This window comes from Sitophilus oryzae, unplaced genomic scaffold (assembly GCF_002938485.1).
Source record: "Sitophilus oryzae breed Bouriz unplaced genomic scaffold, Soryzae_2.0 scaffold_1436_pilon_pilon, whole genome shotgun sequence".
Classification (NCBI taxonomy): domain Eukaryota; kingdom Metazoa; phylum Arthropoda; class Insecta; order Coleoptera; family Curculionidae; genus Sitophilus; species Sitophilus oryzae.
Genome location: NW_022146100.1, coordinates 1,744,760 through 1,762,961, shown reverse-complemented (window position 1 = coordinate 1,762,961; position 18,202 = coordinate 1,744,760). Strand labels below are relative to the sequence as shown.

Sequence of the window (18,202 nt, the reverse complement as noted above, 5' to 3'; positions counted from 1 at the left end):
CAAAATGTAATTTTCACATTTGCATTGTTTGTCGCATCTGTTTAGGTTAGTCTGTGGTAAAATGTTAAAAGGTAAAATAAAAAAATATGAATTATTAATCAATAGTTAAGAATGTCCTCTCATTTCATATGTAAAATTTATGAACGATATTATTGTATGTCCTTGTTAATTCTTACCTGCAAACTGTTACATTCTTCTTTAGCTCTAATTATGTCTCCTGTTAGCATCTCTATTTGTTTGTTATTATCGTTCTTAGCATCTGTTTGAATTTGTAACAACTGCCGATTGAGGTCGTTTATAATGCGATTTTTTTCATCTATTTCCATTCGCAAAGAAGAACATGTATTCTCTAAATCACCAATTTTTTCTTTATAATTATCTATCGCAACTTGGAAATTTGTTTGTTCCTGCCACAACTTATCAAATTCTTGTAACTTGCCATCACTGTCGGTCTGCAAAACGTTTATTTGTGTTTGTAATTGTTCTTTTTCATTCTGTAATGTGTGTAGTTGCGTAGAAAGCTTCACAATTTCAGACTCCTTTATGTGTATAATGCTAAGTTCTTTCTCTAGGTCTTCTATAACTTGATTAAGACCAGTGATTTCCCTGTCCTTTTCGCCAGACAGTCTAGATAAATTATTTTCTAATGTAGTAACAGCTTCATTTAATCTATTGATTTCGACATCTTTTTCACTATTTAAATTGAGTTGTCTTTGAAATTCTAGCAGTATATCTTGTTTTTCATAAGATATAGGAGATAAAGCATTTCGTTCTAGCAGGGACACTACTTCTTCTACTACTTCACGTTTTTCGTCGAACTGTTTTTGTGTTGTTTCGATTATTATGTTTATGCTGTTTATTTTAGCATCTTTTTCAATAACTTCCCTTTTTGTTGATTCTAATTCATTCTGCACTAAATAAAAGTCTGATAATTTATTTTCAAGTTCCTCTATATGTTTCTTGTTTTCGTCAATAATTAAAGAAAGCGACGCTACTTCATCTTGATTGTTGACAGCCTTGCTCACTATACTATCATGATGTAAATTATTTTTCAGTTGAACGTTTTCATTAGTTAGAATATTACATTTTTCTTCTAGTTCTGAAATATTTAATTTATAATTTTCTTGGACCGATTCATATTCCTTCTCTATCATATCTAAATGCATTTTCCAACTTTCAGCGACGTCATTTCCGCGTTGCTCAACTTGCAGCTGCCAGTTTTCGTTTAATTCATTTGTTATAATATTAATTTGTTCTTCAAATTGTTTTTGTTTATTCTCAAGCTCTTTTTGAAGTATATGTATTTCGTCATTTTTTCCCTTTAATTCCGCGGATAAATCTTCAATTGTTTTTGTCTTCAAACTAACGTCGTCTAATAACTTTTGTTCTATAAGTTTTTGTGCTTCATCAGATTTTTCAGTTTTTGGTTTTTCTGTTTCTTTATATTCTGGCAACTGAGATTGGCTTAGTGATTTTTCTAATGTAGAAACGTATTTCTGTATATTTTCGGTTTCATTAATTTTACTTTGCAGAGTATATAATACTTCTTCTTTGTCTTCTCGAAGTTTATTTAATTCTTCTATTCTCAAATTCAGCTGTTCATTTAATTCTGCTACCTTCTCTTGTAATACATCGTTCTCGGATTTTATTGTATTAAATGATATATTTAAGTTTATTACTGCCTCTTCTTTTTTCTGTACCAAGTCATTTAATTCATTAATTTGAAGTTCTAAATTACTAATATCTGGATTGACACGCTGATTAGTTTTCAGTGATTCAATTTCTTCTGTTTTTAATAATAATTCATTATTTTGATCAAGAATAATTTTATCTAGTTCCGATTTATTTAGATTATATTCCTCAAGAGTATTTTGTAAATTGACAATTATATCATCTCTCTCTTTTATCACGACAATCTGATTATCTAATTGACATCTTAAATTTGAAATTTCAGTTTTTAAATTATCAAATTCAGTACGGTAATCATTTGTTTGGGCTGTTGATATCGATTTTTCTAGTTTACCTATTTCATCATCTTTATCTTGTAAAGATTTTAAAAGTATATCTATTTTCTCTTTCAGAGTTTCGTTTTGTTTTTGAACGTCATATAATTCCTTACTAACGCCAGAATGCTTGAGTCTCATTTCGTTAAGTTCTTTTTCTAAGCCTTGAACCACATCTGCTAGGTTTTTATAATCTATAGCGTTTACCTTCTCTTTTTCAGCCTCAATCCTTTGTGTAGTTTGTTCCTCCAAAAGAGCTTGAAGCTCTTCATTGTCTAAACTTAACTCTTTAATTGTGTTTTCAAGTTCTTTTATTTTGCCGCTGCTTTCTGAGTTTTCTATTATAGGTTGTTGTTCCTTAATTTGAAGTTCCCGCTCATTATCAAAACCACCTTCGCTCCATTCAAATTCCTGTAATTTTTCAAGTACTTCTTTATGTTTTCTCTGCCATCTAAATAGCTCGGAATCTTGAATTTCTTTCATTTCCACCATTTTTTCATTAGCAGAAGTTAGGATGTCAACTCTCTTCATCAAACTATTTTTCTCCGATTTTTCTTTTTCGAGTTCACGTCCAACTTCCTGAATTTTCTTTTCAAGCTGTTGAATCTGGCTTTTAAGTTCTTCTTGGATAGTTTCGTTTAAATCAAAGAAGCCAACGTCCGTTTGTTTTTTTGTTGTACCTGTTTGCTCATTCTTAGCTTTCAATTCTTTGCATTTTTTAATAAGTTTGCCAGATTTTATTTGTAACTGTTTAATTTCCTCTAAGTGGTTTTCCCTTTCTAGATGGAGGACTTTGATCTGTTCTTTTAACTGCTGAATTTCGGAGAGTAATTTTTTAATTTGCGGAATATTTTCCATAGTGTTAATATATTCTTCATCAAGCTTAGATTCTTCAGGACCCCAACCCCACCCATCATCGTTTTCTTCAAAGGCCTCTAAACTTTGGGGTTTATCGTCTTTCGTGTAACATAAATATGCATGCTTTGGTTGAGCTAATGGTTCTACAACTGGCTGTTGCTGTTGTCCGACATTACTATCAACTTCCTGAAATTCCAATTTTTGCAGTTTCTTACTATTAGATATATCCTTAATATCATCAGTAGATAAAATCTGCGATTCAACATTTCCTAATTCATTGCCTTCTTTCTTATGCTCTCTACTGTCCTGATCCAAAAGACTGTTTGTTTTTTTCGGAACAACTTGTTCTTCCTGAATAGGTAATATATGTTCGCCAACATGAGATGTTTCTGGATTCAATTCTGATTTCTTTAGTGCCTGCAGATCACGTTTAACTATTGCAACATCATCATCTGATATTATTTGCGGTCCATCAACATTTTGTTCTTTGAGGTCCATTTTTTGAATAATAATTTGGGCAAGTTCTTTAGTCATCTCAATGCACTGCTCTAATGCAATTTCTTTTTCTTTATCAACACTGTATAATAAGAACTCTAAAGCTTTAATTTTCTTAAACAGAGCTTCACTATTATTTTCTATTACTGGAGAATGTCGATTTTCAGTATCCTTCTCTATGCTTTCCATGTTACTTAAAGTTTGAATAGCTTCAGTAGTGGAAGGTCCTTCCAAATGTATGCCATCATTATCATATCCTTGGGCATGTGTAACATTCAAATTATCAAAAACATTCTCAATTTGAGGTATTTGGTTAAAGAAGTTACTAGCTAAAAACGGTTGCGGATCATTTGGCTCAGGTCTATTAAAGCTGTGCTCTATAGACTGACTCTGCTTTATTTTTTTAACATCTATTTGTTCCAAAATAAGTTGTTGAGGAGTGTCTGTTATTTGTGTAGTATTGTCTATTGTATCTTTAATAGCAGATTCACATGAGGCTTCTAAACTAAATTTAGCAAATTCTAAAACTTGAATGTTTTCTTTTAATTTATCATTTTCACTTCGTAAAGTTGAATGCTCTTCATATAATGATTCTAACTGGTTTGCTATTTCGCTGATGCTTGTCGAAACTGTCTCGTTAGCATCACATAATTTTTTACTCAGATCAGTTTTTTCAGATACCATCTTTGCTTTTTCTTCTTCTATACACGTCAATTGATTTTTGAGTTCAGACAGTGACTTATTCAGATTTTCGATTTCAATAAGCGAGTTTTTCAGTTCATTTCTGCTTTCATCTAGCGTTTGTTTCATATTTTTATTTTCCGCTTCAGATAAACTAATATTTTCCCGCGAATTTCTGAGTTCAGTTTCAAGCTGGTTAATAATCTTGTTGTAATTCTGTTCACACTCTACGAGCTTAAATTTGCATTGATCTAGTTCTGAGGTTAAATCTTGCTCATTACTAAGGAAATCCTTAATTTTTTCAGACAACTTTTCATTTTCTATCAGTAGATCATTTTTCGCTGTTAATAGTTCATTTAACTGACTTTGATAGTCTGTTTCAATTTTTTCGTAATCTGAATTATTTCTTTGTTGCAAGGATTCATTTTCAATTTGAATTTGTTTTTGGTGAGACTCTAATGTAGAAATTTGATGCCTCAAATTTTCGTTGAGATTTTCTAGTTCCTGAACATTTGCCTGGAAGACTTTCAATTCTGTCACTCCCTCGTGTGCCTTCTTAAGTTTTACTTTTAACTTTTTAATAAGTTCTTCGTTTTCTGTATTCTTTATCAAAGTTTCCTCTAACTTTCTTTCAGCATCCTCTAATTTAGTGGAGAGGCTGTTATTAATTATTGTTATTTCTTGTAACTGCTCTGAGAGTTTATGTTCCAGCAAAATGGTTTCATTACAGCTATTCGAAATAGAACTAAGTTTTTCCGCTAGTTCGTTGTTTTTCAATTCCAGATTATACTTATCATTCTGAAGAATACTAATATTTTCTTCAAATTTCTCAATCCTTTCCTGGTAATTGCTAATGTCAATGTCTTTAGTTTCTAAAAGCATTTCTAATTCTCTTAATTTTTCGTCTGGTATGGTATTAGAAACAATATTAATATCTTCATGCAAACTCTCAGATAATTCTTGTTGTAAATTAACTGAATTGTGTTGATTCGTGTTTGTTTGTTTCAGAGTTTCAATATCCCGTTTTAGCGTGCATATTTCGTTCTGAATTACAACATTTTCCTCTGACTTAACTTGCAATTGATTTTCAAGATCTTTTATTTGTTTTGTCAAAGATGTAATTTTCTCTTCTGACATTTGTGTAACATTATTTAAACGTATTTCCCATTCTTTTATTTCATTAATATACCGTTCCTCTAATTCTTGAAAAGCTTGTGTTTTCTTCTTTAGATTAGCTGCTAGCTTTTTCATTTTTTCCAACTGTTCTTTATTTTTCCCTGAAAGTTCGTTTAGCTGCTTTTCTAACGAATTGTCACTGTTTTCTAATTGTTGTTGTAATGCTATATATTTTTGTTTTAGTTCTTCATGGAGAATTTTAAACTTGTTGTCTTTCTCAGTAATTGCATTTTGCAAGCTTTTCATAGTTTCATCTTTATTAATTATACTGTTCTTCAATTCTTTAATTTCGTTATCTTTAATTTCAAGATCATTTTCGTACTCAAGAATTTTGTTATGTAAGTTTGCAAGTTCTTTGTTAAGATTCTCTATAATGTCATTGTTTGTTAATATATCCTTCTGATATTCAGCTGTGTGCGCTAATTGTTCAGTTAACGTTATATTTAGATTTTGTAGTTCAGACTCCATCTGTTCATAATCATTATTTTTTCCCTGAAGATCATTTATGATATTATGAAGATATTCTATATTTTCATTGAGTTCTTCAATATTTCGTTTCCTATCATCACATACATTTTGTAGATTATTTACTTTATCAGCAGATGACATTAGCTCATTTTTATTGTCATTAACTATAGATTTAAAAGTATCTATTTCCTCCTCGTACCAAAGAATTTTCTGTTGAATATGGCCATTTTCTTCTAATGCTTTACTTAATTTAGATTCCAATTCCTGCTTTTCTTTTAACAAATGTTTAGATTCATCAATTTTGACTATCATTTCTTGATTTTCAATAGTGAGTATTTTGCATCGTTCTTGTAATTCTTGTAGCTCCAAATCTGAAATTTCTGCAGATGCCCCTTCCTTCTAAAATAATATAGAATTTTAGTCAGAAACAATAGTATGATCAAAGGTTATATTTACAGTATTATTTGCATTAGACGCAATTTCAATATTTCGTAAAAGCTTTTGGTTTTCAGATATTAAATCGTCTTTCTCATTTTGTAATTGTTCATAAGTTTCCTCCAAAATGTCCTTATTGTTCTCTATCTCCTTTACCTAAAAACAATAATATTCAGCTTTTATAAATTGTATATATTTCAATATACAGGGTGGCCCATCGTCAATTTTGTTTGTGAGGGGGACAACTTTTGCCCCAAAAATGATTGCAAAATCTTCAACCGCGTCCAAAAAATTATCAGAACAACAATTTGTTCAAATGAACAAACGAAAAAATGAACAACAAATTGTTCAAACAACAAATGTTGTTTTCAATAAATGTTTTCTTAAACTTTGTCGATATTGAAGCTTGAAAATATTTCTAATGCATCGCTTCTGTATCACCAAAACTCTCGAAATGTCAGTTGAATGTTTTTAACAATACCTTTAAATGTAATAATTCGTTTTCATTCCTCAGGTAATCCATTTTCTGCATAACCTCTTTTCGTTCTTGAGTAAACATTTCGATTTTTTGCAATAATTCAGCAGTATCTTCGCTTAATTGTAATACACTTTCGTTTAATTCGACGGGAGGCTCCGAAGATTCATCCTCGCGGAATTTTCCTGTCTCTAAAAATATAAAAAATGTCAGTCAATTTTTACTTATAGACAGAAGAAAAACAAATTGGTTAACAGTTCATTGAGTATCTGTGCCAAAATCTTGAGAAAATAGAGTTAAATAAAAAAAACAGGGATTATACAAAAGGCAGCCTTTTTAGATACATGCCATATTATCCGTCGATATTTGTCGCAGTAGCTGTAGATCTGGAACTTGTGAAGCTCCCTCTGCTTCAAGAAACCGATTCGGTCGTGAAGGAAATAATAATAATAATTTTAACTATAGTCTGTAAAACGAATAACTTTTTGAATTTGACAGTTTCCGCGGGCTTTTCTAGCGTTAATTTTATTAGGTTAGCAACTTGCGGCCATGCTGACGCAATGCCGTCTCTAATAGAACAGCCTCGGAGCGAGATTTATGTCACGCTAGTTAGATACTACGGATTAATAAATATGTTGTAGAATACATGGAAAACATAATTATTCCTCGTATTTGTGGTTTGTATTTTAAAAATGATATAGTTTAGATGAAATATACATAATATACAGTTAATAAATACAATATATATACATACCTATTTATAGTAATAAATACTTTGGCAGATAAACTATGAACCATACAAATGCAGCAAATGTTTTACAATATGGCTGAAATCGTACTCCATAGTCAATGTAGATAGTTTTTGTGTTAAGAATAATAATTTAAAAAAATATGTCATCTTTTGACAAGTTTATATTAGTTTATTAATTGCAGTAAACATTATAATATATAAATAAATTTTGTGAATGCCAATAATAATACATCACTATTAGTTATATATTGAATGTTTTTTGTTAAATTAGATCGATTTTCAAACCCCAAAATTTAAAATATATATATTTTACATTTTACCCATTATCTTATGTACCACCTATTCATTATTTGTATATTGTAAAACATTTGCTGCATTTGTATGGTTCATAGTTTATTTGCCAAAGTATTTATTACTATAAATAGGTATATATTATATTTTATTTATTAACTGTATATTATGTATATTTCATGTAAACTATATCATTTTTAAAATACAAACCAAAAATACAAGTAATAATTATGTTTTCAATGTATTCTACAACATATTTATTAATCCGTAGTATCTAACTAGAGTGACGTCATAAATCTCGCTCTGTGGCTGTTCTATTAGGGACGGCATTGGTCTAATATTTAGAAATGTCAAAAGCTGATGACATTTTACTTTTGTCAATTATGACATTTCGTGTTGATTTTTGCAAGAAGAGGAAGAACTGTCACTTGTTTTATTATTTTCCTTTTCTATTTCACGAAAGAAAAAAGAGTTACCTAACTGATTTGTTCTCTTGAGATTTGAAGGCACTCAATTTAAAGAATATCAGTAACTTTTTTGACAGAGGGATTTTATATTTACCATGTTGGTAAAAAATAACGGTCAAAATTCAAAGTTATTCATTTTATAGACTATAATAATATTTTTCAACCTTAGTACCGAGGTCTGAGTTCTAACGTTTCATGTTTCAAAAATAAAGTTGAAAATTATATATTTTTCAAGTTCTTTTGTTCTCCTACATTTTTGTTTATGACAACTATGGTACACATATGAGAAGAAGATCACAAGAACTGATACTGAACAGGGATCACTGAGGACTCGAGAGAGCAAACCTGAGATGCTAGTGGAGCACTGATAAGTAGAGATGTGTAGTTCGTGAACGAACTAGTTCCAATGAACTATTCCGACCCCGGAATGAAAGGAACTAGTTCCTGGTTTCTCAAAGAACTAGTTCCTCAGGACCTATTCCGGGATCGAGACTGTGACCGATATAGAATGATATGCCACGGCGACGGATCGGCTAGCGCGCGTAGCCCGACGGTAGGCAGGAGTGGGGAGTGCCAGCCGCACGTTATCGGATCCGGACCTAGAGGAACTAAACTAAATAAAAGACTAGTTTACGTACGTATGAATCGGGCCAGCGCGATCGATGCTAGGCAGGAGTGGGGAGTGCCAGCCATATGCCGTATGTTATCGAATCCGGACCTAAAGGAACTAGAGGAACTAAATAAGACTAGTTTACGTATGGATCAGCCAGCGCAATTGATGCTAGGCAGGCGTGGGGAGTGCCAGCCGTATGTTATCGGATCCGGACATAGAGGAACTATTAAAAGACTAGTTCACGGGAATCTATTCAGTCGGCAGATCCGAGATATAATACAAGGCGACGACGATGGATTCGGCCTTATCTATTGCCACAGCCGGCGCGTTTCATTCCTCTCGTTATATCTCCGTACATTATAAAAATTATACAGATCATACTGTGAATAGTTCTGACTGACAACGAAACGCATTAGCAAGCAAGGGGGATGTCAATGTTAGTCGGGAACTATTGTGAACTAAAGACCTAGTTCAAGGAACTATTCCTCTGGAGGAACTAGAACTAAGGAACTAGTTCCTCCCAAGGAACTAGAATTCGCTCCTCTACTGACAAGACGCGACTGCTCCAGTTGTGCCAACGTGTCAAAAAGCAGTGACTTTTTGGAGAAGTTTTCTTCATCTCTTCCTCGGGCTGTTATTTCAATATATTTTTGCCATGTTTGAATAAAAATAGATTTCTAAACTTACCTTCTGGATTAACATGTTTCTGATAAGCGGCTAATTCAATTTTTTCTTGTTGCGTTAAACCCTCAACTATTTCAATACTTTCAACTGATGATACTTTCTCAGCACTCAACTTTTCTAATTTATCAAGTAGTTCAATATTTTCCTAAAAAATATTTTTGTAACTAATATTATATAAAAATATGAAATAATCTACCTGAACGTAATTATCTAACTTAGTTGTAAGATCTTGTTTTTCTCGTTTTATAATTTCATATTTTTCTAACAAATCTTGAGTAGATAATTTATACTCTTCTAATTTTTCTCGCAAATTTTTATTGTCAGATTCCAATTTTTCAATTTGTTCTTCAAACTGAATTAATGACATCTCTGACGACACATGTGTGCTAACTTTAATTTGCTCTTCATGTTTTAGTTTTAAGTCAGCTTTTAGAGAAAGTATATCTAAAATAACATAATATGCATATATTTTTTGATACTCAAATGACATATTTACTAACCAGTTTCCAGAATTTCAACTACTTTTGTTTTTTCTATCAATTCATCTGTTTTTTCTAATAACTTGTCATTTAGCTCTTTAATTTGTGCTTCTAATTCATTTGTATCTAAAAACAATACACTGAGATGCAAAATTTTTGGTCAAGTTTAGAATGATATATTTTTTCATTTTTAGGCCTATTCTATAGTGGAACGTAATAACCTGCTAACTGCATTTTTTACGTTAATAAGTTTTTTTTATACCGTTAGAAAGAGAAAAAAATACTCTATAAATATGGAAAGCAGCTAAATTCTTTACAATTATTTTTTTTTATTTTAACTCAATAATATCTGCTAACTCCCAGTGATTTGAAATAGCCGCCGAAATGCTGCTATCTCCATAATTTCCAACGAATTCTTTACTCGTATGTTTCTTTAGTACAGTACGTCGATCCAGGGTCGGACTAGGCTAGAGGGGCCTGGATGGTATTGTGAGGAGGGACCCGAGTGCAATTTTTTGCATATTTTTTCGCCTTACGTTTTGGTCAATTTTCCTCTATTATATACCGGGTGCGTCTCGATTGATTGGCGTATTCAATTGTTTTTCGTCACTTCCTGTTTCACCAAAAATGACTGCAACTTTTGATTTTTAAATGGCACGCTCGGTATATTTTTACTTTATTCGTTAGAAAATAACATGCTGAATCGAATGACATACCATATGTCAACTTTTGACATATTCGCTCAAAAACAAATTGTATTTTAAATTTCAATCTAGAGTGCCATGGCTGTGTTAAAAACACTATTCTTTAATCAAGGAGCCTTGGAAAAATATATTTGATTGTCGAATATTTTTACTGCCTTGTCCTGGCCGCTTAAAAGATGTCCAAATCGTATTTTTAATCATATCTCAAATTTTTCAAATGGAACGAGGGTGGCTTATTAGCATATTTGGAAAAAGCATTTTTTTACGAATAATTTGATACCACACACTTGTTATTTTGAGTCAAAAATTATCGTTATGAACCGCATATTATAATTTCAAATAAACCATATGCGAAAATGTCAGAAGTTGACATATATGCCATTCTATTCAGAGTGTCATTTTCTATCGAATAAAGTAAAAAAATACTGAGGGTGCCATTTAAAAATCAAAAGTTGTAGTCATTTCCGGTGAAACCGGAATTGACCGAAAACAATTGAATATGTCAGTCAATCCTAATTTATGTCATATACTAACATACCAAACCTCGTTGTTTTATCTGAAAAAATAAAAAAGTTATAGGGGGTGAGCCACTTTTGAGACGCACCCGGTATAGAAATCAGGAAACTACCCGTAATGCACGGTTAACCAAAATGCAAAGCAACCAAATTGCCATGCAAATATTGTTAATTAAAAAAAAAACATTTTGGGGATAAACTCAGAATATTACCGTTACTTTTTTCTGTTTCATTTCTATTTAGCTATTTAAGAATAAATAATGAACTATTAGGGGAGCCCGTGAAGGCTGGGGCCTGTCTGGCAATCGCCATACTATATGGCCAGTCCGACCCTGCGTCGATCCGTTCTGTAAATACAGGGTATCCGTAAGGGGTAAGGCGAGAAACAAAGTTATCTATACACGAGCAATTCATGGGCGTGCTCTAAATATTTTAAATAATATTTCTTACTTCTACAAAAATTTCCAAAGTACCTAATCAATTTTTATTCTTTTCAGCGTTTTTCAAAGTAAATGAGACATAATATTTATAAAAATTAAAAAATGAAGGAGGAAAATAATAAAATAACGCAACTATTTTACCGATAACGACTGCACTGTCTTCCAAGTTCGGCCTGCTACCGTTCTCGTAAAAAAATAGGCTAAGCATCCTGCCAATAAAAATTCGACAAATTTGCAAGTGGCCAATGTAATATCATTTGACTAGATTTCTTCCAGAATATAGAGCTATATCCAGAAAAAAATCTAACATATCTTCTAAGAACAATAAGTTTAATTTGTAAATTATTTTCATATTCATTAAGGCCAAAACGAGAGGTAAACCGCGACCCAAAATTGTGTACACTACACTGGATATTGGCTCTTAATTGGCACATTGGTCTTTCAGAATTTTCACCATTTCCCCAAAAATATTGTCATAATTGGTCTTAAATGGTTTTTTGAGTTCGAGAGAAAAACAAAACCAAAACAAAACGGATAGAAGAAAACAGTGAAAATACGTGCTGCGTCGTACGAATTATATTCGTTTACAATACGCCGGTGCTGGTCGCGGTTGCCAGATTTTATCCAACCTTTGACACCAAAATCCTCTCTCTGGACGTGAATTGTCAAAGCGTCAAATTCTTTTTAAACTTACAGCTATTTTACAGGAGCGAAAATTATGGCAAAAATAATAACAAAAAGTATTCCAAAATTAATTTGAATATTTTGTTAATAAAATATATGATTTTTTTGAGGTAGGTCCTTTGCTGCACTTTCAAAATATTCTCCACGATTTTTGTAATTAAAATATAAAACGCAACTAAGACTCAGTAAAACAACCTCAAAACATTTTTTGACCAGATTTTTGAAATAATTTGAAATAAATAATTAAGGTATTTAACGGAAATCATTATTTGGTATTCACTCCACTGTAAATAACTTCAATAAATAATTATTTTTCTTGTGCTAACGTCAACTAATCATTAAAAATATCCTAAATGGCGTTTAAGGGTCCAATCTGACAACCCTGTCGTCGACTCGGCTAGATTTGCGAACTCGATAGCGCATAGTTTTTACTAACATAATTTTACATTAGCCGTTAATTGGTTCATAATTGGTCCCTAATTTCCCCTTAGTTGGCTTCATTGGCTTTGCAAAATCTGTCAATTTCCCCTTAACTGGTTTCATTGGCTCTGCAAAATTGGTCAATTTCCCCCATTTGTTAGCATTGGTCGCGTTCATCAGGACAAGTTGATCAGTGAGCGATGTACCATCGATTGGTTGTCCTGCTGAACGTGCTTTTTAGATCAAAATCATAAGTACTGCATATTAAATTGTTTTCACCCATTTTTGGCACAAATCGAGGGGATTAGTCAACCGAGAACAATAAACAAAATGCTTTGTTTTCGTTTTCCAAAACATTTTGTGACATTTGGCGTATGTGACGTTTAATCCATCATGCATCGGTAGCGTAGCGTATTTTAAATCTGATAGAAATGGCGACTGATCCCAGAGCGCTCACAACTAATCGGCGCGTTCAGCAGAAAATTAGTGATCGCTGCGGTAGCGCTACGTCCTGATGAACGCGACCATTGTCACTTAATCGGCACCATTAGTCCACACAATTGGTCCGCATTGGTTTGGGGTTATACATGATTCTAAATATGTTTAGGTAATATTCAATTCCATTTTCAAAATTTCAAACAATAAAGGTTGCTATCTCCAGAAATATATTTCTATTTCTTATTTCTGCAAGACGAATATCTGCTATCTCCCTATTATGCCTGAAAAAAATAAACTAACACGAAATATTGAGTTTTATTGTTCCCCAGCAAATAAAATTCTTATCTATTTATCATATTAACGCATGAATATACTCGCTACATGTGTACACATTTTTTTGTACCGTTTTTTTTCTTTCCTTAAATTAGGAATTTAAGTAAAAATTAGGAATTTAATGGAGTTAGCACATTTCACCGAAGATATCATGATTTCTAAACTACAAAATATATACCTAATTAAAAAGATACATATACTCAACAAGTTCAAAAATAACTAAAAAAAATACCCTAATTATATCTAACTTCAAATAAATTCATATTGGAAAATTACAATAAATATCATCAAAATTAAAATAAAGATATCATCACATTTCTGAACCCACCTCCTTTAGAACTTGTAGTAGATTCCACCATCTTTAATTGCATACTTCCCTTTTCGTCTTCCAGTTCAGCAATTTTTTCATTCAGCTTTGAAACTTCATTTTGTAACTGCACAATTAAAGAATTAGCGTCGTTCATATTTTTGAATTGATTCAGTTTCTTGTTCAATTCTTTGACTTTTCCTTTTTGCGTAGCTCTCATTTTTATCATGTTTTTATTACTTTCATCTAATTGCTTCTTTAATTTATTAATCTCGGCATTTTCTAAAATCATAAACATCTTTTTTTCGGTTTTACTTAATAACGCAAAATATAAAATATGTGGAGCAAAAGTATGTGTACTTCTTTCAAAATTATGTAAAGATGTTAAAAGTATACCGGGTGTTGCATCGTCGAGCGGGACATAGGAAATCCCATGTAAATTTTAATGGGGTCAATTATTGGCTTCCCTAATTATTTTAGAGAATAATTCTATTTAGGTTTGGTAGTTTTTTTTATCGGCAACCGTTTGATGAACAAGAAAAACTCAAAAGATCAATTTTGTTGAAAAAGGATGGCCTGTTAAGAAAAAAATATATTTTCTTTAAAAAAGCAGTAGTGTACCATTTATGTTAAGCAAAATATCGATTTTTTTTAATTTTTAACACACTGTAGATCAGAAAGGAAGTACTTTAGACCCAATGGTTATATAAAATTGTTTTAAGAACACATGAGGAATCACACCACAATTTTTTAGACTAATTAGAACACACCCTGTATATTGTCAACTTGACAATGATTGTTGATAAATCAAAAAATACCTTTTCTGTGAAAAAAGCCCGATTTTCGCAGGAAAAATTTTGGTTTTTATTGAATTTGGGTCTGCGTCTGCAAATACCGGTATGTTTTTTAATATTCTATCTATCTAAATTTTAAATATCATAGTTAGAAATAGTTTTATTATTTATTAACTGTAAAAATGGTATACTTATAAGTTTTATCAAATATTGTGATTTACTTTCTACCTTGTAGTCAAAATTTATATTTAATAAACTGTAAAATATATATATATATATATATATATATATTCTTATGTTTTATTAAAGTTACTCTGATATACTAATATATCAGTGTAACTTTAAAACTAAATCCTTTGAAATCAAATATAAACATAAAAAATATTTACAGCAGAAAAGGCGAAGGCGCTGGGTTAAACGTAGTCTCTACTAAGAACACGGAGGGGCGCTTTGACCCAAAATTTTACTATTAAGTTTCATATCTATCTTAATAGAAGATTATTTTCTTTTATCTATGGCACCAGTCAAGGTAAAAGATAACTGTCAATGAAGTTGTCATTTCAGAAATTTATCTATTTAATGCTTTATTATTATTATTAAAAACTCATACCTACATCGAAAATATTAGCCATAAATTACACTACCGAAGAAAAAGTATTGATGATTAAATGGTATTATCAAGGAAATATTTATCAAATGGTGTCGGACATGTTTGCTGCTCTGTATCCGAATAGACCGATACCTGGAAAATCTACAATCGCAAGGAATATCCAGAGATTTGAGACCAAAAGTACCCTAATAAATAACTGCAGATGTGAAGCAAGGCAGGAACAAAGAGAAGATGCAAGAAATGATACCGACTTGGAAGTTTTATTGTGCGTGGAAGAGAACGATGGAAAGATCAGCACAAGGAAACTTGAGGATGAACTAGGAATAGATCACACTACAGCGTTTCGAATTTTGAAACGACATAAATACTATTCCTTCAAATATGAAAAGCACCAAGAGCTACGAGATGGGGACGAAATACGGCGGCAGGCGTTTTGTTTTGATATTATGATGGAAAGAGCAAACACGGATAGGGAATTTTTAAAAAACATATGTTTCACTGACGAATGCACGTTTACCTTAAATAATGAATCATGAATTTGATCAATACCATGTTCAAATTTCAAATGAATGTTATAAAACAACTTACCAGTTTCACTTAAGTGACTTCCTGCCAAACCAGTATTTTTCAATAAATTTAAATCATACTGAGTTTCTTCCAATTTCTTCTGAAGTTCTTCAATTTGCTCTATATTTTTATTTTTTTCCTCCAAGAGTTTTTTATTTTCCTCACATATCCTGGAATACTCCTCATCTAATTTATTATCAAATTTGTGGAAGTCCTCCTCTTTCAACTGCTTCTGAATTTTCTCAGCCTCTTTTAACTTTTCTTCAAGTTCAGAAATTTGTATTAAATAGTTATTGGTAATTTCCCCAATTCTCTCTTCAGAAGTCTGTTCAGTATGTGATGTGATAGCTGATGCTTCCAAATAGTTAATTTTCTCAAGTAAACGTGTATTTTCTTCTTGTAGATCATGAAAACTAGATTTTAACAATAACAATTCTGAATTTTCTGTGCTCTGAATTGATGTTGCTCTAAAATGATGTAACTCTCTTAAACTACCTAGCTACTTAATTTAAAAGAAATTATATAAAACTGTACAGGCAAACTTTTTCATTTTTTTTTGTTTATACCATTAGGCATTTCTAAAATTCTTTCTTATAAAAAGAATACCAGTAATAGTTATTTATATTAATTTTTATTGTACTAACCTGTCAGTATCAGCCAATCTTGCTTCGTATTCCACTTTCTGATTAGTTAGTTGATTGATGGTTTCTTTTAAATCACTAATTTCAAAATTTTTCAGTTTCAAATCATTAAGTAAAGTTAGTTGTCTGTTTTTCATATCACTTTCTAAAGAGACAAAATGTTCTTGCATCTTTCTCATCTGATCTTTAGTTTCTTCTAATGCGTCCAATGTGTTCTTTCCCTTTTTGCTTAAACTATCTGTCATCAATGTTATAGCTTTGGTTCTAGCATCAATAACTGAATCCTTTTCTTTTAAATTTTCTTGCAGGTCCATAACAGTTCCCTCAAGTTTTTGATTTTTTGTAAGAAGTTCAGTAAGTTTCCTTTCTTTAGTTAATAATATATTAAATAAATCTTTCTGAGCTGTGTTTTCATTGTAGTCCAAATTCTTAGACTCCTGTAATGGTAAATTTAGAGATGCTGAATTCATACGAGATTCAGAATCTTTAAACTGAGCTTGTAGTTGAGTTACCATCTCTTCAATACCCTTTTGACTTTTACCTCTTTCAGCTAATCTTGCCCTAAAATGTGTTTTTTGGATTATTATTCTATAAAGCTCCTCTATTGGTAACAAAATAGTTTTTTACTTAATAAAAATGCCAATTATGACAATCCAAACCTTATTACAAATAAGCAAACATACTGCATATTTTAACTAGGTGTCATATGATACATAGGTATATTATACAAACTCTAATGTCTATCTAATAACACATAAACATGAAAATGAAAACATAAAAATATATATTTTCAAAAAATCACACAAACTTTTGTTTGTCTCTGTTATTTCTGTCAACTTTTCAGTATTGTATGTTGAAATCTTCCTCGTGTAAGTGGATAGACATTAGGTATAAGACACATGTAACGATGTAATGCAACAATAGTTATGTTGAACAAACATTATAATGCCTGTTCTTTACTTATATACTATATGATTGAAGAAAAACATGGTACAGACAGCTTGCAAATGAACATAGATGAAATTCCCTCATACAAACATACTTATTTTCCTCCAATTGTTGACGTAACAAGTTTATCCTTTCCTTTTTATTTGCATCAATATTAGCAGAACTACTTGTAGAGGCTTTATCAGTTGAACTAGACCCATCTTTTTTTTGTTTGGACCGTTTTGCTTTTAATTTATTAAGAGTATTGACATATTCTTCAACCTTTTCTTGCGTGACACTACTTTGCTCTTTTTTTAACATATCTTTTAATTGTGTTATAAGTAGCAGTTGTTGTTCATTCTGATCTTTTAAATCATTTAACTCTTGTGTTGAAGAAACTGTATCCTTCGATTGCCCTCCTGGATCCAGGTCTGAATTGCCCCACATATTAGGTTATCTAAAAAGTTATACAAGAAGTATAACAAGTTAGATGGCAGTTCTTAGTTATTTGAGTATGTAGGAGGGTATTTGTATTGTATGTAAACTGTAATCTAACATATTGTGATTGTACTTTCTATACTATGCTTAATGAAGACTAATTATTAATTATAAATAAGCATACCTGATTTTAGAAGAACCAAACAATAAAGGCAAAAACCCAAATGTCATGTAAGTATTTATTATTATAATGTTGATTCAGGACGATTAAAGTAAAATATAGTTAATATTGTTTTCATTCGTTGTCATTTTGACAACCTCCACGTATTAATTTTTTCTAGAGTTATGTTGTCTCATTCTCTCTAGTACCCACGAATCTGTATAATATATGAGCAATATGAGTTAGAAAATGACAAATGCAGTCATGCCAACATTGCCAAACATATGATGTCAACATAACCAATTTACAACACCGCGCGACCGCACCGCATATTTTGACGTTTAAAAA

General features: G+C 31.3%; 1 protein-coding gene across 1 annotated transcript in view; it reads right to left on the bottom strand.

Moving 5' to 3' along the window:
• The window catches only part of LOC115876419 (protein lava lamp-like), a 33,039-nt gene extending 14,843 nt beyond the window's left edge, over nucleotides 1–18,196 (bottom strand). The window contains exons 1-11 of the mRNA XM_030892197.1: nucleotides 17,879–18,196; nucleotides 17,372–17,713; nucleotides 16,333–16,890; nucleotides 15,710–16,155; nucleotides 13,739–13,999; nucleotides 9,898–10,002; nucleotides 9,594–9,841; nucleotides 9,401–9,542; nucleotides 6,598–6,782; nucleotides 6,138–6,272; nucleotides 177–6,080 (exon numbers count right to left, since the gene is read on the bottom strand). Of these exons, the coding sequence (XP_030748057.1) occupies nucleotides 177–6,080; nucleotides 6,138–6,272; nucleotides 6,598–6,782; nucleotides 9,401–9,542; nucleotides 9,594–9,841; nucleotides 9,898–10,002; nucleotides 13,739–13,999; nucleotides 15,710–16,155; nucleotides 16,333–16,890; nucleotides 17,372–17,703 (8,316 nt within the window). The 5' untranslated portion in view covers nucleotides 17,704–17,713; nucleotides 17,879–18,196. The remainder of the gene's footprint in view (nucleotides 1–176; nucleotides 6,081–6,137; nucleotides 6,273–6,597; nucleotides 6,783–9,400; nucleotides 9,543–9,593; nucleotides 9,842–9,897; nucleotides 10,003–13,738; nucleotides 14,000–15,709; nucleotides 16,156–16,332; nucleotides 16,891–17,371; nucleotides 17,714–17,878) is intronic.
• Nucleotides 18,197–18,202: the final 6 nt, after the last annotated feature.